The sequence below is a fragment of the Pagrus pagrus genome (genome assembly GCF_965226575.1).
Source record: "Pagrus pagrus genome assembly, chromosome: 14".
Lineage (NCBI taxonomy): Eukaryota > Metazoa > Chordata > Actinopteri > Spariformes > Sparidae > Pagrus > Pagrus pagrus.
The window spans coordinates 21880507-21897959 of NC_140198.1; the positions used below are offsets into that span (position 1 = coordinate 21880507).

General features: G+C 42.4%; 2 protein-coding genes across 2 annotated transcripts; one reads left to right on the forward strand and one right to left on the reverse strand.

Annotated features, from left to right (window-relative positions):
• Positions 1-2966: 2966 nt before the first annotated feature.
• Positions 2967-11382, forward strand: smad9 (SMAD family member 9). The gene is made up of 8 exons (XM_084372732.1): positions 2967-3107; positions 4659-5174; positions 6996-7211; positions 7384-7641; positions 7767-7877; positions 8510-8731; positions 10385-10641; positions 10849-11382. The coding sequence occupies exons 2-8, from the start codon at positions 4976-4978 to the stop codon at positions 10990-10992; spliced, it is 1407 nt and encodes a 468-aa protein (XP_084228858.1). The 5' UTR covers positions 2967-3107; positions 4659-4975; the 3' UTR covers positions 10993-11382.
• A 53-nt stretch (positions 11383-11435) lies between these two features.
• On the reverse strand, positions 11436-14738 carry rfxap (regulatory factor X-associated protein). The gene is made up of 3 exons (XM_084372733.1): positions 14023-14738; positions 13690-13800; positions 11436-12452 (listed from the first exon to the last, which is right to left on the reverse strand). The coding sequence occupies exons 1-3, from the start codon at positions 14449-14451 to the stop codon at positions 12348-12350; spliced, it is 645 nt and encodes a 214-aa protein (XP_084228859.1). The 5' UTR covers positions 14452-14738; the 3' UTR covers positions 11436-12347.
• Positions 14739-17453: the final 2715 nt, after the last annotated feature.

Below are 17453 nucleotides of genomic sequence, written 5' to 3' on the forward strand. Positions count from 1 at the left end.
CATTTGGCCTCCCTGAGGCTGTTTGAGAGCTGAGTTTTCCACCTATGTTTGAGAACAGCCAGAAATTGCTGTATAAATCAGAATCAATAATAACGTGACAGGAAGCATGTAGAGACGAGCTGAAACTGAAATGATTTCCTGTATATTCACTGGAGAGATCTGGACCAGTTTAGAGCTGAGAGAGAGAAACCGAATCTTTAATTTAAAGCAGTTTCTTGCAATGTTACTTGTTTAAAAAAAAAAGCAGAACTGAATCAAGGATTTCTCATTAAGCTCATAAAATTGCATCAGCAACAAACGTAATCCCGAGAGTTTTTGTACTGTTTGACATTTTTACAGCATGTGAAACGTACGATCTTCTGTCAGTCGGCTTCCTATCTCTTCACACAAAGCCTCACCCTGCTAAATGTCATCTTCCTTGAAGTCCTTCATTATTTTGATGCCCTTCCTTAACACACAGGATGATTCATCTTGGTCCCAAATTGTGGACCAGAGACCCTGGTCCACAATCTGCAGTTTATTAAGTTCAGCCTACAGCAAGATTTACTAGCTAAGTTCCTCCAATGGAGGTGTTTGGGATCATCTGTGTGACATCGAGGGCTACATTATCATGAGCTCGCCCTCTCCCTGACATGAAAGTGAGTGGTAAACCCCGCATTACGTTAGTCATCCCCGGAGTCATCCCTTAGCAACGTCATGTGGACATCTTCTTGGAATGAGTAGAGCGCGCATGTTTGCGGTCCGTGTAAATTGACTTCTTCATGGTGCTGTTTTCTTATGCAAGCCTGAGGTCTGGGGTTCGTGCTGATGCGGATGTCTCTGAGGCCTCCCGGAGCCCCGGGGAGCGCATCCTGTTTGTGCCCTGCCTGCCTGCCTGTCTGTCTGCCCTCTGCTACCAGACAAGACACAGGGCCAGTGAATCATAATGTGGCTGCTCGTCTCAGGTTTCAGTGACAAGGTGTTGAGCAAGAGATTTATCTGCAGAAGCCGTGTATTTATTGCTACACATGACTCCCTGTGCTTATTTCTTACAGGTGAATAGTTAATTAATATCAGTCATCATTTGGCTGTTGTCTTGTGCTCAACAAACACTCCTCGTGGCTTCCCTTGGGGTCCCCGGACCAGGGTTTGGAGATCACTGGCTTTAATAGAGCAACACCTATTAGTGGTGCATTCTGATGGTGCACCTGGTGGATGTGTTTATTGGGGGGGAGGGTAAAAAAATCATGATGTTTTCGACATGAATCCCCCCAGTGGTTTCACTTCGTGTCTGGAGTATTGTTACGTTCCGCAGCAGTTGCTGTAAACTGAAAATGTCAAACTTGTAGACTCACTGTCGCCAGCCGGGGCTTGCGTCATTAACTGGACCAGGCACGGCACTCCCAATGAAGGATCGTGTCCATCCGCAATGAAAAAGATCCCCAAACAATAGATAATGAATGCACTGCGATTCACAGAGGGGGGAAAGCCACAAAACGCGATTAGGAAACACGCTTGTATTCGTGGTGGAGGACGGCACCAGTCCTCCCCCCTTTTTACACATTTTTATTGTCGCATTTTTTAGGCTACAGGTGCGATGTGTGTGCGTGCGTGCGCGTTCACAATTAAGTAATAATAGCCGAAGAGTTCATTAATGGCAGATTTTACTATATCCCACTTGGATCTGCTGTATAACTTCACACACGAGATAAAAGATAAACAATTGTTGATTTTGGAGAAATTTAAACAGAGTTCCTCTACGCACCATTGGCAAACAAATGTAAAACAAACAGACCAGCTGTGAAGACAAAGGACAAGTCATTAAATGGTTGCTGCACTCATCACAACAACACATGAAGAACAGTGCGAGGACAGCTGTCCTGTAGGGATGTCAGTCTGGAAAATGACAACAGGTGTGATCGTGTGTCTGCCTGCTCCCCGTTAGTTAGAGCCAGCTCTGCCACGCTCACTGCGCAGGGAGGGAGACCGGGCATCAGCGGCTCAGGTGGGACGCACGGACGCACGCTCACGCGCGTACACGCATAATGCTGCGGGGCCTGAATCTGAAATCCTGGGAAAGTTCCAGGCGGGGGGAAGGCGGAGGGATCTTACAGGCAGGCGCTGCGGTTCCAGCCAGGCTGACGCCGCCGAGGCTGTGTGGCGCTCAGTCGGCTGGGGCTGCTGGAGGAGCGGAGGCTCCGGGCTCTGCAGACCTGCGTCAAGATGGCCGCTCACTGCCGGGACGCAGCCGGAACATGCTGCGGCTGCTCCTTCACAATAAAAGCAGGGATTGAAGACATTTGTCTGTCACCAAGTATTGAAACTAATTTTTTATTGTTACAGTTTTGATTGTTTAAATAGTTTTTTTTTTTACAGTTTAAATTTGTTTTGTATATATATAATCGCAGAATATACTCTGCTCAAAATTTGTTAGGGATATTGGGATATTTTAGTGTTTCACTTGGTTGTTTATTCTGTGACACATCTGAATTTTTATTCTGTGATTTGTGAATTTTTTTGGTCTCCAAAAATAATGTGACACCTTTCATTTGACTGTAATTGCACATCCATGCACATGCATATGTGCACCCATATTAAAATATCCCTAACTAAGTTTGAGTAGTGTAAAATATGAAGTGTTAAAAGTTATAAGTATTTATTAATACATTGTAAATTATTCTTGATATCAATAACAATTGCACCATTTAACAAAAACGGGATTTTCTCTATAATAATAAGAAGAGTAATAATATAGTTTCAAAAGTAAAAATCTTGCAGTCCACAAACCTCTCTTGTTTTCTCTTTAGTGCTCTATATTTTCAATAATTGATATCATACCACACTTTGTTTCCCTTTAATAAATGACAACAGCTTATGACATGATCTCTACTGAATATCGCAGGATTCGCACTGGCAACAACGCTTTTATTTCGAAATGTGCAACAGGATGCGGCTTCCACCGAGGCTGACTTGACGCTTCAATGTCAACACACGCTCAGACACAATCCACACACACACACACACACACACACACCTTCGCTGCCTCGGTGTGTGCTGGCCTCAACTTCTACAGACGGGGAAGCCTCCGCGCGCACAGGACGGTCTGCGGTGCACTTGTTGTCACAGAGGTGAGAACACAAACACAGTGTTTATTTGTGAGTGATAAGCGACATTAACTTTGTATATGTCTTATGTTATTGTGGATTTAAATATTTAAGATAAGTGTTGATAAATACTGGCCATAATGTGTTTACTGGCCACTTCCTGTGGATTAATCACTGTTATGTCATCATATACTGACATGGCTGGCTAATATAATGTGAAAGCTGAGTATTGATCAGTAATCAATACGTTTACTGAGCGTAAATGTAAGAATATTCAACAACACACTCTGCAGTTCTCTTCTACTGCATGCACTTCACTGACTGGCTGAACTTCTAACTTCACACTGACATCCTGTCAAACTGTGATCATAATGTTCTGATGCCATGTAGCTTCTGATGTCCCACTGGACCTTAAAGGTGTGCTGTTAGAGCAGAACCAGGATCCTGGAGCGACATCGTGACCTCCTTTGCAGCGGTAGTAAAAAGGAAGCTGGCGTGTTTACTTTTTTGGGAAGGGGTGTCCTGGTGATAAAGCATTAGGTAATTAGCCTATCTGAGCCTGCAGACTGGGTGACGCCATGCAGGCTCCATAAAAGCAGCAGACTGATGCCGCATCGAGCTTGTTGCGCCTTTTTGCTGTCATTGTAAACCCCAGCTGTCTGGAAAACCACTGTCGGCATGGGACGCGGTGTGGTTACGCTGATTCACCCTGCTGCTTGTAACCTGCGTGTTATTTATTTTGACATCATTCCAAAACCCTTAATTTTACAAGAAACTCTTATGGAGTTCTGCACAGGAGGGATGAGATAAGCTGAGATCTTGGGACATAGCTTGTAACACATGGGTCAGACCTGATGCTCTGCTTCTGCTGCAGGAGATAAAACAATAGATCACCATAATAAAGTTCATTTTGAGTGTCAGACACGAATATCAGAGAGCCGCTTGAGTGATTTATCAGAAAGAGGCTGCCTAAATATAGTGCAATAGTCTAAATAGTTTCTAGATGGACAGAGAGAGACAAACACAAAAACAGGGAGAGCTCCCTCTCTCTTTCTTTCTTTCTTTCTCCCTCTGTCTGTCTGCCTCCCTCCCTCCCTCCCTCCTGTCCTGTGATGTGTTCTGGCCAGACAGTATGGCTCCTGGGCGTCAGTGGCATGATCATAGAAACAGAGGCCAGAAAGGACATTCCTCATTGTTGGTGGATCTAGAAATGAGCTTTGGCCATCTTGCCCCTGCTCTTTTCTCAAAAACACTTTTGGTGCACGTTTCATTTTCCCCACAGAGAATAATAACCTTGTTCAGGCTTGTGGGGAGATCGGTTTGGGTCTCTGTATCAGTATCCTCCTGCTGATACAGCCTCATTATCATGGAATTCCACCTCTAATGCCCAGATTGCTAAATATGAGGTAGATTTTTTTTTTTCACTCCACACCAGCTTATCACCACAGCACCATAGTATCTGTGGTTGAATTCCACTCACCGTTAAATCCTGCTCTCCTTCTGAACTTTTTCTCCCACCGTGCATCTGTTTCAGTTAAATTAGCACCTAATACTGTCTCTCACTTCTCTTGCCAGATGATTGAAACTTGACCTGGATCTCTGACTGAGCGAGGAATAACCTTCCCTGCAGGAGGCTGCCGGATCCCTTCTGTGCCAACACAGAGAGAGGATTTAGGTGTTTGCGCTGCTCTGGCGGGAGCCCAACTCCTCCACCGGCGCTGCTCGGAAGCAACAGCGGAACACAAGAAAAAACTGTTTACACAGACTCATCACACTACCTCTTCTTATCCTTACCTCTGTCCTGGCTTCTTGTGATTTGCTGTCCTCGAGGGAGCCCTTAATCCCTTTTTACAGCACCCATCAGCTCATCTCGCCACCCATTTACCCATCTCATGATGAACTCCTCTGCCTCCATTACGTCCCTATTCTCCTTCACCAGCCCGGCGGTGAAGCGCCTGCTCGGCTGGAAACAAGGGGATGAGGAGGAGAAGTGGGCGGAAAAGGCTGTGGACTCTCTAGTGAAGAAGCTGAAGAAGAAGAAAGGGGCGATGGAGGAGCTGGAGAGAGCCCTCAGCTGTCCCGGGCAGCCCAGTGAGTACCACAGTGTCAAACAGTCAGTGGTTGTGTAGTCTAACTCATCCAGGGAGTCACGAGATAAATCTGGGGGTCAGGGGGGCCCTGACAGATATTATCGGCTGATATTGGCCTATCATAGATGTATCAGTATTGGCATTTATGCCGTCGATATGTTGAAAACCTTTTGGATTTAATGTACACAGTGCAAAAAACTGTGTTTGGGTTATTTACAGTTATTTAATTATGTAAAATATCTTTCATTCATATCCACATTTGAGGGGAAAAACAACATAACAGCTGATATCAGATTTTTTTTTAAAAAGACAAAATATGCTTCTGCAACATACAATAATGTAACATTTCTGACTAAAATGTGTTTGATGTATACTGATTTGCTTGTTTCTTATGAAAACTTGACACAGTTACCATGGGCCTCTAAAATGATTCAAATTGAAAAAATTTTGACTCATTATGCAGTACAGGATGAGGGGACTCATGTACTGCTTTATTTTGGGGGTCAGAGGTGAAACAGAAGTGAAGCAATGGTCTACTCTCGTGGTAAAGAGGATGTATTATACCTATAAAGGAAAGATTTGTTAAAATAATACTTTGGTAAAAGTTAGATAGGGTAAGGGTTATTAAATGTACTTAAGTATCAAAAGTACAAGTAAAAATGAATTATACATATTTTTACATGTGTGTATATATTGTATATTATTTGTTTTTTTAATCCAATTGCCTACTGTCCTACTATGGCTCCGATGCAAGTATATCAAGTATATATAAAGTATATCTAGTAAATAAAGATATCACATCAATGTAAAAAAGGAAGTTGGCTAAGTAAAATGTATTTGTGCAGCGCCTTTCAAGTACAAAAGTCACAAAATGCTTTACATTGGCATCATTCAACATACAGAAATAAACATAAAAGATAAAGTGACCACGTGGGCCAAATGTAGTGGAGTAAACAATACAATATTTGCCTCCAAAATGTAGTGGAACTGAAGTATAAAGTAAAAGAGTACTTCCATATAAGAAAATGGAAATACTCAAGTAAATAAAAAGCACTTAAAAGTTGTACTTAGTTACTTAGTTACATTCCATCACTGCCTGTGAGGTCACAGGTTTGATGCAACAGATGCCGTTTGTCACAGTGTTTTTGCACATGGCCCAGAAACCTGCACTACCACTAGTTTGATAAAACGTGTTCAAAAAAAATTAAATGTGAAATGATTCTAGTCTGATTATCTCAGCATTTGTTTTTTATACTCATATTCAGATACAGTACCTAGTAGTTGCACTCAGAAGCTTTAGATGATTTTCTTACGGTGGCCTTGAACTGAAATCACAACGGCAAATAGAAAAACACCACAACAATGTGGAAATCAAATTAACGAGAAAATACAACAGCGAGACAGAAACCACAACCATGGAGCAGAAAACACAACAACACTAACATCAAACCAGAAGAGGTAGCTGCCATCTAGCGACGAGGAAAGTTGCTGATTGGAAGGACACACTGTCCGTCTTTTTATCGGGAAGGAAAGCTGCCATTTGCACATTATTGTTACTGATGTGTTTTGGTGTTTGCTGTCATTTTTTCCTATTTATTATGTTGTTTTGTGATTTACACTTCAGGGCCACCGTACGTTCTTACATTCTGCAGACTTCCATTTTAAAAGGCTGGAATTGTATTAGAGACACTTTTCATGCTCTAGAGAAGACAAGTGCTGATTTCTGTCTAATCGCCATGGTAACAAATATGTGCCATCCTGATTAGGCTTCAAACAACAGAAGTGTAAACACTGTTCCTGCTGTTTTACTTGAATCCTTCAGGCAAGTGCGTGACGATTCCCCGCTCTCTGGACGGGAGGCTGCAGGTGTCCCACAGGAAGGGTCTGCCCCACGTCATCTACTGCAGGGTGTGGCGCTGGCCCGACCTGCAGTCCCACCACGAGCTGAAAGCCCTGGAGTGCTGCGAGTTCCCCTTCGGGTCCAAGCAGAAAGACATCTGTGTCAACCCGTACCACTACAGGCGCGTGGAGACTCCAGGTACACGACATCCTCTAAATGTGCAGTAAAAATAATCTCATTGTTGAGTTGTAATATCATAACAGTGAAGCTTTTGTGGGCTCTGTGACAGTGATCCAATACAGTGTTCCTGAGCCAAACGCAGTAATGTGATCTTTTCTAACAGCGTCTTCCTTCCTTTCTCTGCTCTCAGTGCTGCCACCAGTGCTGGTCCCGCGTCACAGCGAGTTCAACCCTCAACACAGCCTGCTGGCAAAGTTCAGGAACGCCTCCCTGCACAACGAGCCCCTGATGCCCCAGAACGCCACCTACCCAGACTCCTTCCCTCCGCTGCCCTGCTCCTCCTTCTCCTCCTCCCCTTCCTCCTCCCTCGCCCAGTCTCCCACCTCACAGAGTTACCCCAACTCCCCCAACAGCTCCGCAGAGCCCGGCAGTCCGTATCACATCACAGGTAGGGATCGGATTCGGCCAGACGATACTGTCACACGTGCAGTTGTTTCATGTCTTTAAGCATCAGAGTCACAAAACTCAAGTCATTTTCACCCTCTTCCTGTGATTTGCGACATGTTTATCCAGCTGAGACTCCCCCACCTCCGTACAGCATGATGGAGAGCAGCCCTCCAGAAGACGTGAAGCCCAGCAACTCCACAGAAACCCTCAAACTCACACTTTCAGCTCCGCACAGAGGTAAGAAACAAATCAGAAATACACAGTAAGTAGACTTGAATATTAGTGCATATTATACTGTTTGTACAAAGGTATCTTTTCCTTAATATATCCGGTTATACTACAGTATCAAAATAACTCAAATTAAATATACAACAGGGTAAAATATTTAATCTGTGATCTGTTACTTGTTCTAGACTCAACTCAAGTTACTTTCAACTTGATTTGACAAGAAAATAAATGACTTGAAACTTGAGACGTGATGACTCAAACGACTCGTCTGTGTTCATTTGATGTTTTCAGTTTAGTTTTTTTTGTTTTTTCCGATTAAAATTTTATTAACTGACAATCACAGATGGGACAAAATACATCAGAAGTATCTTGCTAGAAATCTAAAATACTTTCTTATCGAATACATCCAAAAAAAATTGCAATATACTGTTCTGAGAAAATGTATTTATCAAAATACAAGTAATTTGTGATTTTAAAAAATACAGAAAGACATTCCATACAAACTGATATTATTACATTTTAGCCTTTTTAGTAGCCTCAATATGGGTTAATTTAGTTGGGCCAGTTGTTGAATAGTCACAAAAAGGTGTTGTTTAGTTTAGATCAAATAAAATAACTTGACTCACATGTCTGTTGTTTAGATTTACGGCCCGTGTGTTACGAGGAACCGGAGTACTGGTGTTCAGTAGCTTACTACGAGCTCAACAACCGGGTCGGGGAGACTTTCCACGCGTCATCCCGCAGCGTCCTGGTGGACGGCTTCACGGACCCGTCCAACAACAAGAACCGCTTCTGCCTCGGCCTGCTGTCCAACGTCAACCGCAACTCCACCATTGAACACACACGCAGGCACATAGGCAAAGGTAGGCTGGCTGAGCACAAGGACTGAGGGGGGGATTTTCTCTCATCTTAGTAATGTTACAAAGTGCTTTACAGAAGGAAATAAAGCCAGACAAGGCAGGCTGATTGATAAAATGAGAATAAGGCCAAAGGACATGAGCACAGAGGAAGTAAAGATGATAAAATTGAACAAGATCAAATAAATAGGAATAAAAACATCTGTGTGTATCGCAAAAAGGCCAATCAGGGAGGAAACAGCAGGGCTCCATCTGTGGATCTTAGTGGCCGATGGGGCATGTACCAGGTCAGTAAATCAGAGATAATCAGACCTTATAAGGCCTTAAGAGTAAGCAATCACTTCAGGTTTCACACTGTACTCGTCTTCCTGCATTCAACCCGTCAGGCCAGATATTTTTCCTCATGGTACAAGGACACGGACAGACTGCCTTTGTTAGACCAACATCAAGTGCTCCTGGGTGACAGTAAGCCGTGCACAGTGAGGATGCATTCGGGGTTTGGTTGAGGGTACTTAGTCCCCAATAGACAGACACTACTCAGACATTCTTAAATTACAAGCGTAAATGTTTCCCTCTGGCAGAAAATGAGAAGAACACAGCCCTTGTTCGCACACAATGAGCTGACTGTGCATGTATACTTTTTGATGATATGTTGGCAATACTTGTCTTCTTGGCTTACAAAGAGCTGTTTTTATGCTCTTTTGACATGTTGTGACATTTCAAGCTTTTGCACCACAGTGGTTCACAGTGCAATTTTATCATTTCCCACTTGGCATTTAAAGTACAGTACTAGCTGTACTAAGCACATATACATTGATGTTTTTATATGTATGAAAGTATGAGGCAACCACGCACGTTATTCTTAACAATCGGACGACTGTTAGTTATATTTGCGATTTTCTTTCTAGTTTTAAAGGAAAATCTAATTTGTGTATCAATTAAGGCATGATTAGTATGTGAAACCAAACCTTTTGATGTTGTAATGTGTTGCCACATGTCTCAACAGTTTCCACAACAGATTGTATGTTTCCACCTCTAACTAAAAAAATTCTGTGGGGCCTGACCTCACTTACAAAATACAGTTGTTAGTCAATGATGGACCATAGTCACACGGCAGCCGTTTTCCTCTGACATCACTAGGTAGGAAGCTCAAAATGTGATCATTTCACTGCTTCCTGATTGATCACCATGAACATTTGAAGGAACATCTGGCCATATGTCAAGAAAAAACAAAATATGTGATAATCTGTTAGCTTCCATTAGACAACAGTGAATGCTAGCATTTAACCACTACCTTGCTAAAATTACTGTTTGATACTCTAATTCTAAATGACAACACACATCTTGGACACATTTATGGCAGCGTTGGCTAGGAAGTGGTTGAACGCTAACGGGATATCAAATATGTTGTTTTACCTTGAAATCTGGCCCATTATCCCTCCAGATTTACACTATCCATCATCTTTTCAGTCGCTGATCAATTTGGAAGCAGTGAAATGGTAACAACTTGTCAGATTCCCAACTTTCATACGACTTGCAACCTGAAACACAGCAGCATAACATTATCCCCGCGTGTTAGCTTCCCACCCTGAGAGTGACATGGTCTATGGTTCACCTGGTCCTGGCTTTATCATTGATTTTCCTCTCCATCCTCCTCAGGTTTACACCTGTACTACGTGGGCGGCGAGGTGTACGCAGAGTGTCTGAGCGACAGCAGCATCTTCGTCCAGAGCCGCAACTGTAACTTTCAGCACGGCTTCCACGCCACGACCGTGTGCAAGATCCCGAGCGGCTGCAGCCTCAAGATCTTTAACAACCAGCTGTTTGCCCAGCTGCTCGCCCAGTCCGTCAACCACGGCTTCGAGGTCGTCTATGAGCTCACCAAGATGTGTACCATCCGCATGAGCTTTGTAAAGGTACTGAGCTGTCTTTTAAAATCAAACATTTGGGAATATGTGACATGTAGTGTCAGATTGGTTGGATATCCAGTCAGTTGCTTTTATTTTGACCTCGACGTGCTGTTGAGTCAGATCTCACACAAACTGGGATTATACTTGTTTACTTAGCACCCATTCATTATAATCGTTAACTGAACTGCTGAGATTTATGTCTCCTCTCCTCAGGGCTGGGGTGCTGAATACCACCGTCAAGATGTGACCAGCACCCCCTGCTGGATCGAGGTACATCTGCACGGGCCCCTGCAGTGGCTGGACAAGGTCCTCACACAGATGGGCTCCCCGCACAACCCCATTTCTTCGGTGTCCTAACATAAACACACACTTGAGAGTGTGCGCTCACACAGGTAGTCGTAGATTCTGTATATTCTGCTGCGTCCAGGTTTTCTGTCCTACGGTCCCGCTCATGACATCTCAAACAGACAGCTGTGTCACATCATGAAAGACTGAGTTGTATGTGGATAATTTACAGCTTGTGTAGTTAAATAATCCAAGATAAAGCATTTATCTCTACATTTTCATTTGGGACATTAATCTGCACTCCAAGACAAGAAAAAATGGGATATATTTATAGGTACTCAAAGACTTGTTTTATGTGTTGTAAATGTTATTATGGTAGTATGTACTGTATTTCCATGTAATGTTTGACTTTGTGTACTGGTTGCTTTCTACTTGTTCCATTAAAGTTTTTTTCTTTAAGTGTAAACATTTTTTTCTCCTCTTACACATTCAGTATTAACACACACAGTCTGAGATATTTCTCAATGTTAATGTCTATTTTACTCTCATATTCACAGCAGGGCATACACACTTCAACTTAAAAACACAGCAACAACAAACAGTACATGACTTCTTCGTCCGGACACAAAACCAACCAGCTAGCGTGACCAATATTCATCCCACCAAACGTACATTTGTTTCATCTTCATACAGGGATAGAAAATGGGTTAAAAACAAGTTCTGAAGGCCCCACCGGACTGAGAAGAGGCTGCAGACATGCACTACACAACTGATTGTCACATGGAACAACACATGTTAAGGAAGAGAAAACTTTGAAAAAAGAGGAGACCTTTAGTCTATTAGGAGAAAAGTATCACAAAGAAACTGATGTTCTTGCTGGAAAGACAGGAGGATGAAACAGAGGCTTTGAGGACAATCATAATTTGTCATTATTGCCACATGAAGGAAAATAACTTACAGGCAACCATAATTTAAATTCACAATAGGTAAACTGGGGCCCGACCAATTATAGCCTATCTGAGAATAAACGTTATCAGCCAAAAGTTGGCAGCTGGAGCCTTTTACTGCCTAATATCTGTATCGGCTCCATATCGGCTATACAATAAAATAAATGTTGGCTTTTGTTCAGGACATTATATTTCCTAAACAGCACCAGGCATGGTTTGATTTCATGGTCAGTCTGCTCCTTCAGGAATTCACACATTTGAGGGATTTAGATCTGCTCAACCTTCTTCAGTCCACCAGCCTCACCGCACTTTCAAAAACATCCCTTGATTACCAGGTTATTCTTTCCGCAGCATGTCTGTCTGGCTGTCTGTCTGGGGAAATTCATGTTTACAGTGTACGGTTGCCATCCATTTATGCAGTAAGCACCAGTGTTTCTTCAGGATTCTCTTATTCATCACAAACACATCTACCAGCCGGCGTCAGCAGCCCTGGAACTGCTGCTGCGATTGGCTGCGGCCCTGTGCAGCCAGGAGCTGCTGCTGCTGCTGCAGGAAGCTGATCACCTCTGGACTCCTCAGCAGCGACTGAAGGACACACACACATTCAAATTTCAGAGTACTGAAATAGCACAGAGCCTGCTTGTCTTTTTCTGCTTTTTTAATGACAAGTTCTCTATAATTTAAAAACTGATGCCTCCCAGTCTGAGTGGAAGGACACAACACAAAAGTTACTTTCCAGATGCATGCAAGTAATTCAACCCAACAGATCTGATAGCGCGGATAACACTTCCAGAGATCCTTGATTGAATTGTTTGGGAAGAGGGTTTACTCTGGACAGATCTCAGCTCGTTGTTTATTGCTGGATCTCTGAAGGGTGGTATTTTTGTTGAACTCTGGACTCCTTGTTTTTGGAAAATATTATTCCAAAAGCTTTCAGGATATAGTCAAGCTGTTGCTGTGAAATACTCCTATCTTTTTAAAGAGGAATTTGCAAAATGTGAGTGACAGCCAGGGCATAAAAGCAACGTCATGTATGTCTTCACAGATCCAGATGTTACAGTCTAATGACCTAAAATCAACAGTCCAAATGAAGTCGTGGATTTGGAGAATGGTGACACACTATTTCTTACAAGTCGGAGGTATTTTTCTGGCATGACTCGAGGAACCGAAGAAAGAAGGGAGGGTCATTACGTCACTGAATCTTGCTTTGAGGCCAGACTGTGGTGTCGGCGGTATTGAAGTCAATGGGAGACGAATTGAGAAACACACTAAAACACAAAATTTCCACTTCGTATGACTTCTGATGAAGAAATGCCTCCAAAAAATGAAAGCACACACTTCAGAGAGGAGGTTAACCCTTGATTCCCCTGACAGGTCTTATAATTCTGTGATTAAAGGAGGCAGGTCGACTGATTTCTGCTGATGAGACTGCAATTAGAGCCTGAACAGCAGCCTTTCCTACATACATTTGAGGAAAGGAACAAGGTGTCGATAGAAAAATCAGTGGTTAACCTCCATCTGAAGTGTGGTCTTTAATTTGCTGGAGGCGTTACTTCATCATAAGTCATACGATGTAGATATGTTGGGTTGAAGTGTGTTTCTCCATAATCTCCCATTGACTCTCACTGACTCCAACACAGCTGTCACCACAGTGTGGCCTCAAAGCGTGATTCGGTGACATAATGACACTTCCTTCTTCTTTAGGTTCCTTGGCATGGCATGGGTCAACTATTCCTTGTGGAGGCTCTTACAAAAGACGATTTATGTTGTGTTTTCTTCTACTTCACCACCAAATAACACATGTAGTTGCATCATGACTTACCAGTCTTTTCTGGTTCAGGACCTGCTCTATCAGGGAGGGTCTGGCTGGCCGGTCCCCCATGGCACCCAGACGCTGTTTGTTCACAGACACCGGCCTCTCCTCTGAGTTTTCCTGATCAACACACGAAAAACAGGCACAAACAAGCAATTAACTGGGGGAGCTGTGTTTGTTTTGTGGTTCAGTGAAGTCTGGAGAAAGAAGGGGCAGGGAGCCACATTAGCCAATAAGTTCAGCCCTTGTTTACACCCCTCCAGATTCCTTTCCACCCAGTCATCTGCATGCAGACAGGGGCTGTACAGGGCTGTGGTAAGTCTCCATGAAGATTAATCTTACATCAAGTTTGCCACTGGACATGGCCTGGTCACTCTTCTTCTTCTTGTACTTGTCTTTGTACATCTTGTTGCGGTGCTTTTTGCACATCCAGGGTTTCCTCTGCTTGGCCACCTGCGTCGAGGTCTCCGTGCATCCCTCATAGGTGCACTGTTTGGGAGCGTTGTCGCCCTCCGACGTCTCCTCGTCGTTGAGCTCCTCCGGGCTATTGGCGCCGTCTCTGGGATCCGAGGTGTCCAGGACGTCGCTCTCCTCGTCCGGATCATCCGCGTCGTAGGAGGAGGCGTTGTGCTCCGGTTCGTGCGGCGTCGTCACATTCCTGCTGTCGACCACCCCGCTCTTACTCACGTAGTACCTCTGTCCGTCTTTAGTGAGCAGGAGGGTCGAGTCTTTGTCTTTGCTCGCCGACGCCGAGTTGTCATCTTCGCTCATGATTGCGGTGTAGCAGCGACAAGCTAGTTGGGTTAGCTAGCTAGCATCCCTTTAGCAGTCAGCTCACGTAAGCAAGCTCAGTTAGCTAACGCAGCTCCCAGCTGACATTTGCCTAGTCTCTTTCTTTTTGTGAATGCTGTGTGTCATAAATACATCATGTGTGAGGATTTTCAGCCGGCTACAGTGATACTCTCATGGGTCTGGTTTAGCCTGACACTGCTCGCCTTTCGCACGACGGCTGAAGTTGACGTCCGAGTCACAGCTTCTCGTTGCAATCTCCCAGTCCACCTTAAAAGTGGCACACCGCCTGTAGATGGCGCTGTTCAGCCATGTTCAAGCCAGGTCATGGACTGAAAGTAATAGATATGGGGAAAGAATAAAACAATGAAACGGTCTATAATTGGTTTACAAGCATACATATAATGATAATTACATGATAATTGTAGCTCTGGCATCTTTTTCTTACTGTCCTTGCTTATAGTAAACTGATTTTCAGCCTCATTTCTATTCCCACTTATTTGCTGTGGTTCTACCTGCTCAGTGTTAAAAAGACACAGGGTTAATCCTGACTTTTATTTATTGTTACTATAGCATTGGTCTCCTGTTCACCTATAAACTGTTATTCTATTTGTGAAAATGCAAAACAAAACCTGGTCTTATGTGGTCTAGTGGCAGTGAACTGGCCCTTTTTTAGTTGCATTTTCACAAATAGAATAAAGGTTTCACAAATCTGAAACCGTATTTTAAATAGTCTTTAGCCTCTGGATTAATGTAGTCCAGATTTGACTAGTCTAAGTATAGTGTTTTTTGAGCTGGACCTGGTCTCATGTGGTCTAGATGTGAAAACGCAGTGATATGGCCCCTTTCCTTTCTTTTTCTTTCTTGAAAAGTCAGGATTATCAAACCCTGTCTCATTTTGAAGTATTGGTTTCTTGAGACTTTTTAATACTGAGCAGGTAGAACCAGAGGTAGGAATAGAAATGAGACTGAAAATCAGTTTCCCTCGAGCAAGGACAGTAAGGAAAAAATACTAGAGCCAAAATGATCAATTGTAAACCAATTACAGACCGTTTCTTTGTGTTATTTATTTTCATTTCATCTTCCCCATATTTATTACTTTCAGTCCATGAACTGGCTTGAACATGACTCAACAACGCCATCTACAGGCGGTATGCCACTTTTAAGGTGGACTGGGAAATTTCAATAAGAAGCTGTGACTCGGATGTCAACTTCAGCGTCGTGCCTTTCGCTGTACTTCAATAACAGAGACGTTCTTCTTCGCCGCTTTGTTTCCACGTGTTAGAACGACCCCTAGTGGCCAAAATAACACGTGCTCTTTAGACTGATATTATATTATATTATATTATATTATATTATATTATATTATATTATATTATATTATATTATATTGCTGATTACATCAATTATTCATTTTTCCATTTAGATTTAATGGTTATTATACTATTCCCTATACAGTGAGAGCAAACTTAACCGGAGTAAATTCCTTGTTTGTGAATTATATTATATTATATTATATTACTGATTACTTCAGTTACTTATTTTTCTTCTAGATTTAAAGTTTTACTATTCCCTGTACATTGAGAGACTTTCACTTTTACCAAAGTAATATTTTAGCATGATAGCTACTGTAAAAGTACTACTGTACTATATTATATTATATTATATTATATTATATTATATTATATTATATTATATTATTAGAATTAGTGATGCACAATAAATTTAAGCCCAATATTTGGAAACGTATCGGTTATATTGGTATAAATTTGGTATAAACTATAGCTGATAAATGGAGCTAATCATATGAAGCCATATTACTTTCATTGACAAGTGCAGTATCCACACATTTTTGCAATCCGTCAATAAAAGAAGAGAAAAGCAGAAGAAGAAGAAGAAGAAGAAGAATGCTGATGTCGGGCTAATGATGTCAAACTGCTGCAGTGCTGAAAGAATCTATACTGCACATCCCTTCTTATATTATATAAAATTACATGATATTAATGAGTTTTAAGTATTCATACTATAAACCAATAATCAACACCAATTGGCTGTTAAGGACGTGGTCAAAGGGCCTGCTTGTTCTTTCAGCTCATCAAACTGCCAGCAGCCTCTGCTGAGAGGACACTAAAATGACAGTATGAGTTTCCAAAAGTGCAACATCTGAGAGAGCTGAAAGAAAGATGGACAGCTCTTCTGGAGGCAGAGATACTTTACAGGTACCAAAGCGTCACCAGAAAGTGTTCGTCTCCACTTGGTATAGTGTTCCTGTAGGTAAGAATAGAAATAAAGTGTCAAGGTTTTGGGAACATGGCTGTGGAGATCATAGGAGGACAGAGACAGCTGTCTGGAGGTAGTATTTGCTCTGCAACAGGTAGAAATGGATGACGCACTCAGTTCCTTATATGCTTTTTTCATTAAACCTGCATATACTCTCCCTCGGAAGGGGATCAAGAACACAGGGGGAAGGAACATTTTAATTATTTATCTGTTTTTAACACATCCATCTTAATTCTGAACTTTCTTACTGTTTATCTAATAATCTAGTAGTTTTCTTATGTAACTGTGGTGACGCTGTAATCAAATTCCACAGCCAAGTTGTGAAGCTCACTTTAGTCCATCACACCACCTGCATGCTGAGCCACTGCTTGTGGAGTACAGAAAATGTTGGATCCCACGCCTCTGGCCACAACGGTTGTGGGATTCATGAGAACATCAAGTACCCCTCTAGTCGAGTGCCATCCCAGCAGATAACAGCTAACAACAGCACCCAAAAAAGTCTCAGTGGGATGATGATGTGCACTTCATTTGAAAAACTGTATCAAGCATCTAACCAGGAAGAAATCCATTTAACTGAAGTTTTACTATCACTAATTTAACCCACTAAATCACAGTAAAGCTCTACAGACGTCACAGACAAATGTTTTTTGAAACATTTTTTTATTTGTACTTTTATTATTGATAGACCATTGTTGAACAGAGGT

Bases quoted from the DNA above. Each gene is read 5' to 3' on its own strand.
- rfxap (XM_084372733.1), bottom strand. From the start codon at position 14,451: ATGAGCGAAGATGACAACTCGGCGTCGGCGAGCAAAGACAAAGACTCG. The intron at 13,801-14,022 runs GTAAGATTAATC...TGTGTTGATCAG, and splicing joins TGTCCAGTGGCAAACTTGAT to GAAAACTCAGAGGAGAGGCC. The intron at 12,453-13,689 runs GTAAGTCATGAT...TGTGTCCTTCAG, and splicing joins TCCTGAACCAGAAAAGACTG to TCGCTGCTGAGGAGTCCAGA.
- smad9 (XM_084372732.1), top strand. From the start codon at position 4,976: ATGATGAACTCCTCTGCCTCCATTACGTCCCTATTCTCCTTCACCAGC. The intron at 5,175-6,995 runs GTGAGTACCACA...TGAATCCTTCAG, and splicing joins CAGCTGTCCCGGGCAGCCCA to GCAAGTGCGTGACGATTCCC. The intron at 10,642-10,848 runs GTACTGAGCTGT...TCCTCTCCTCAG, and splicing joins TCCGCATGAGCTTTGTAAAG to GGCTGGGGTGCTGAATACCA.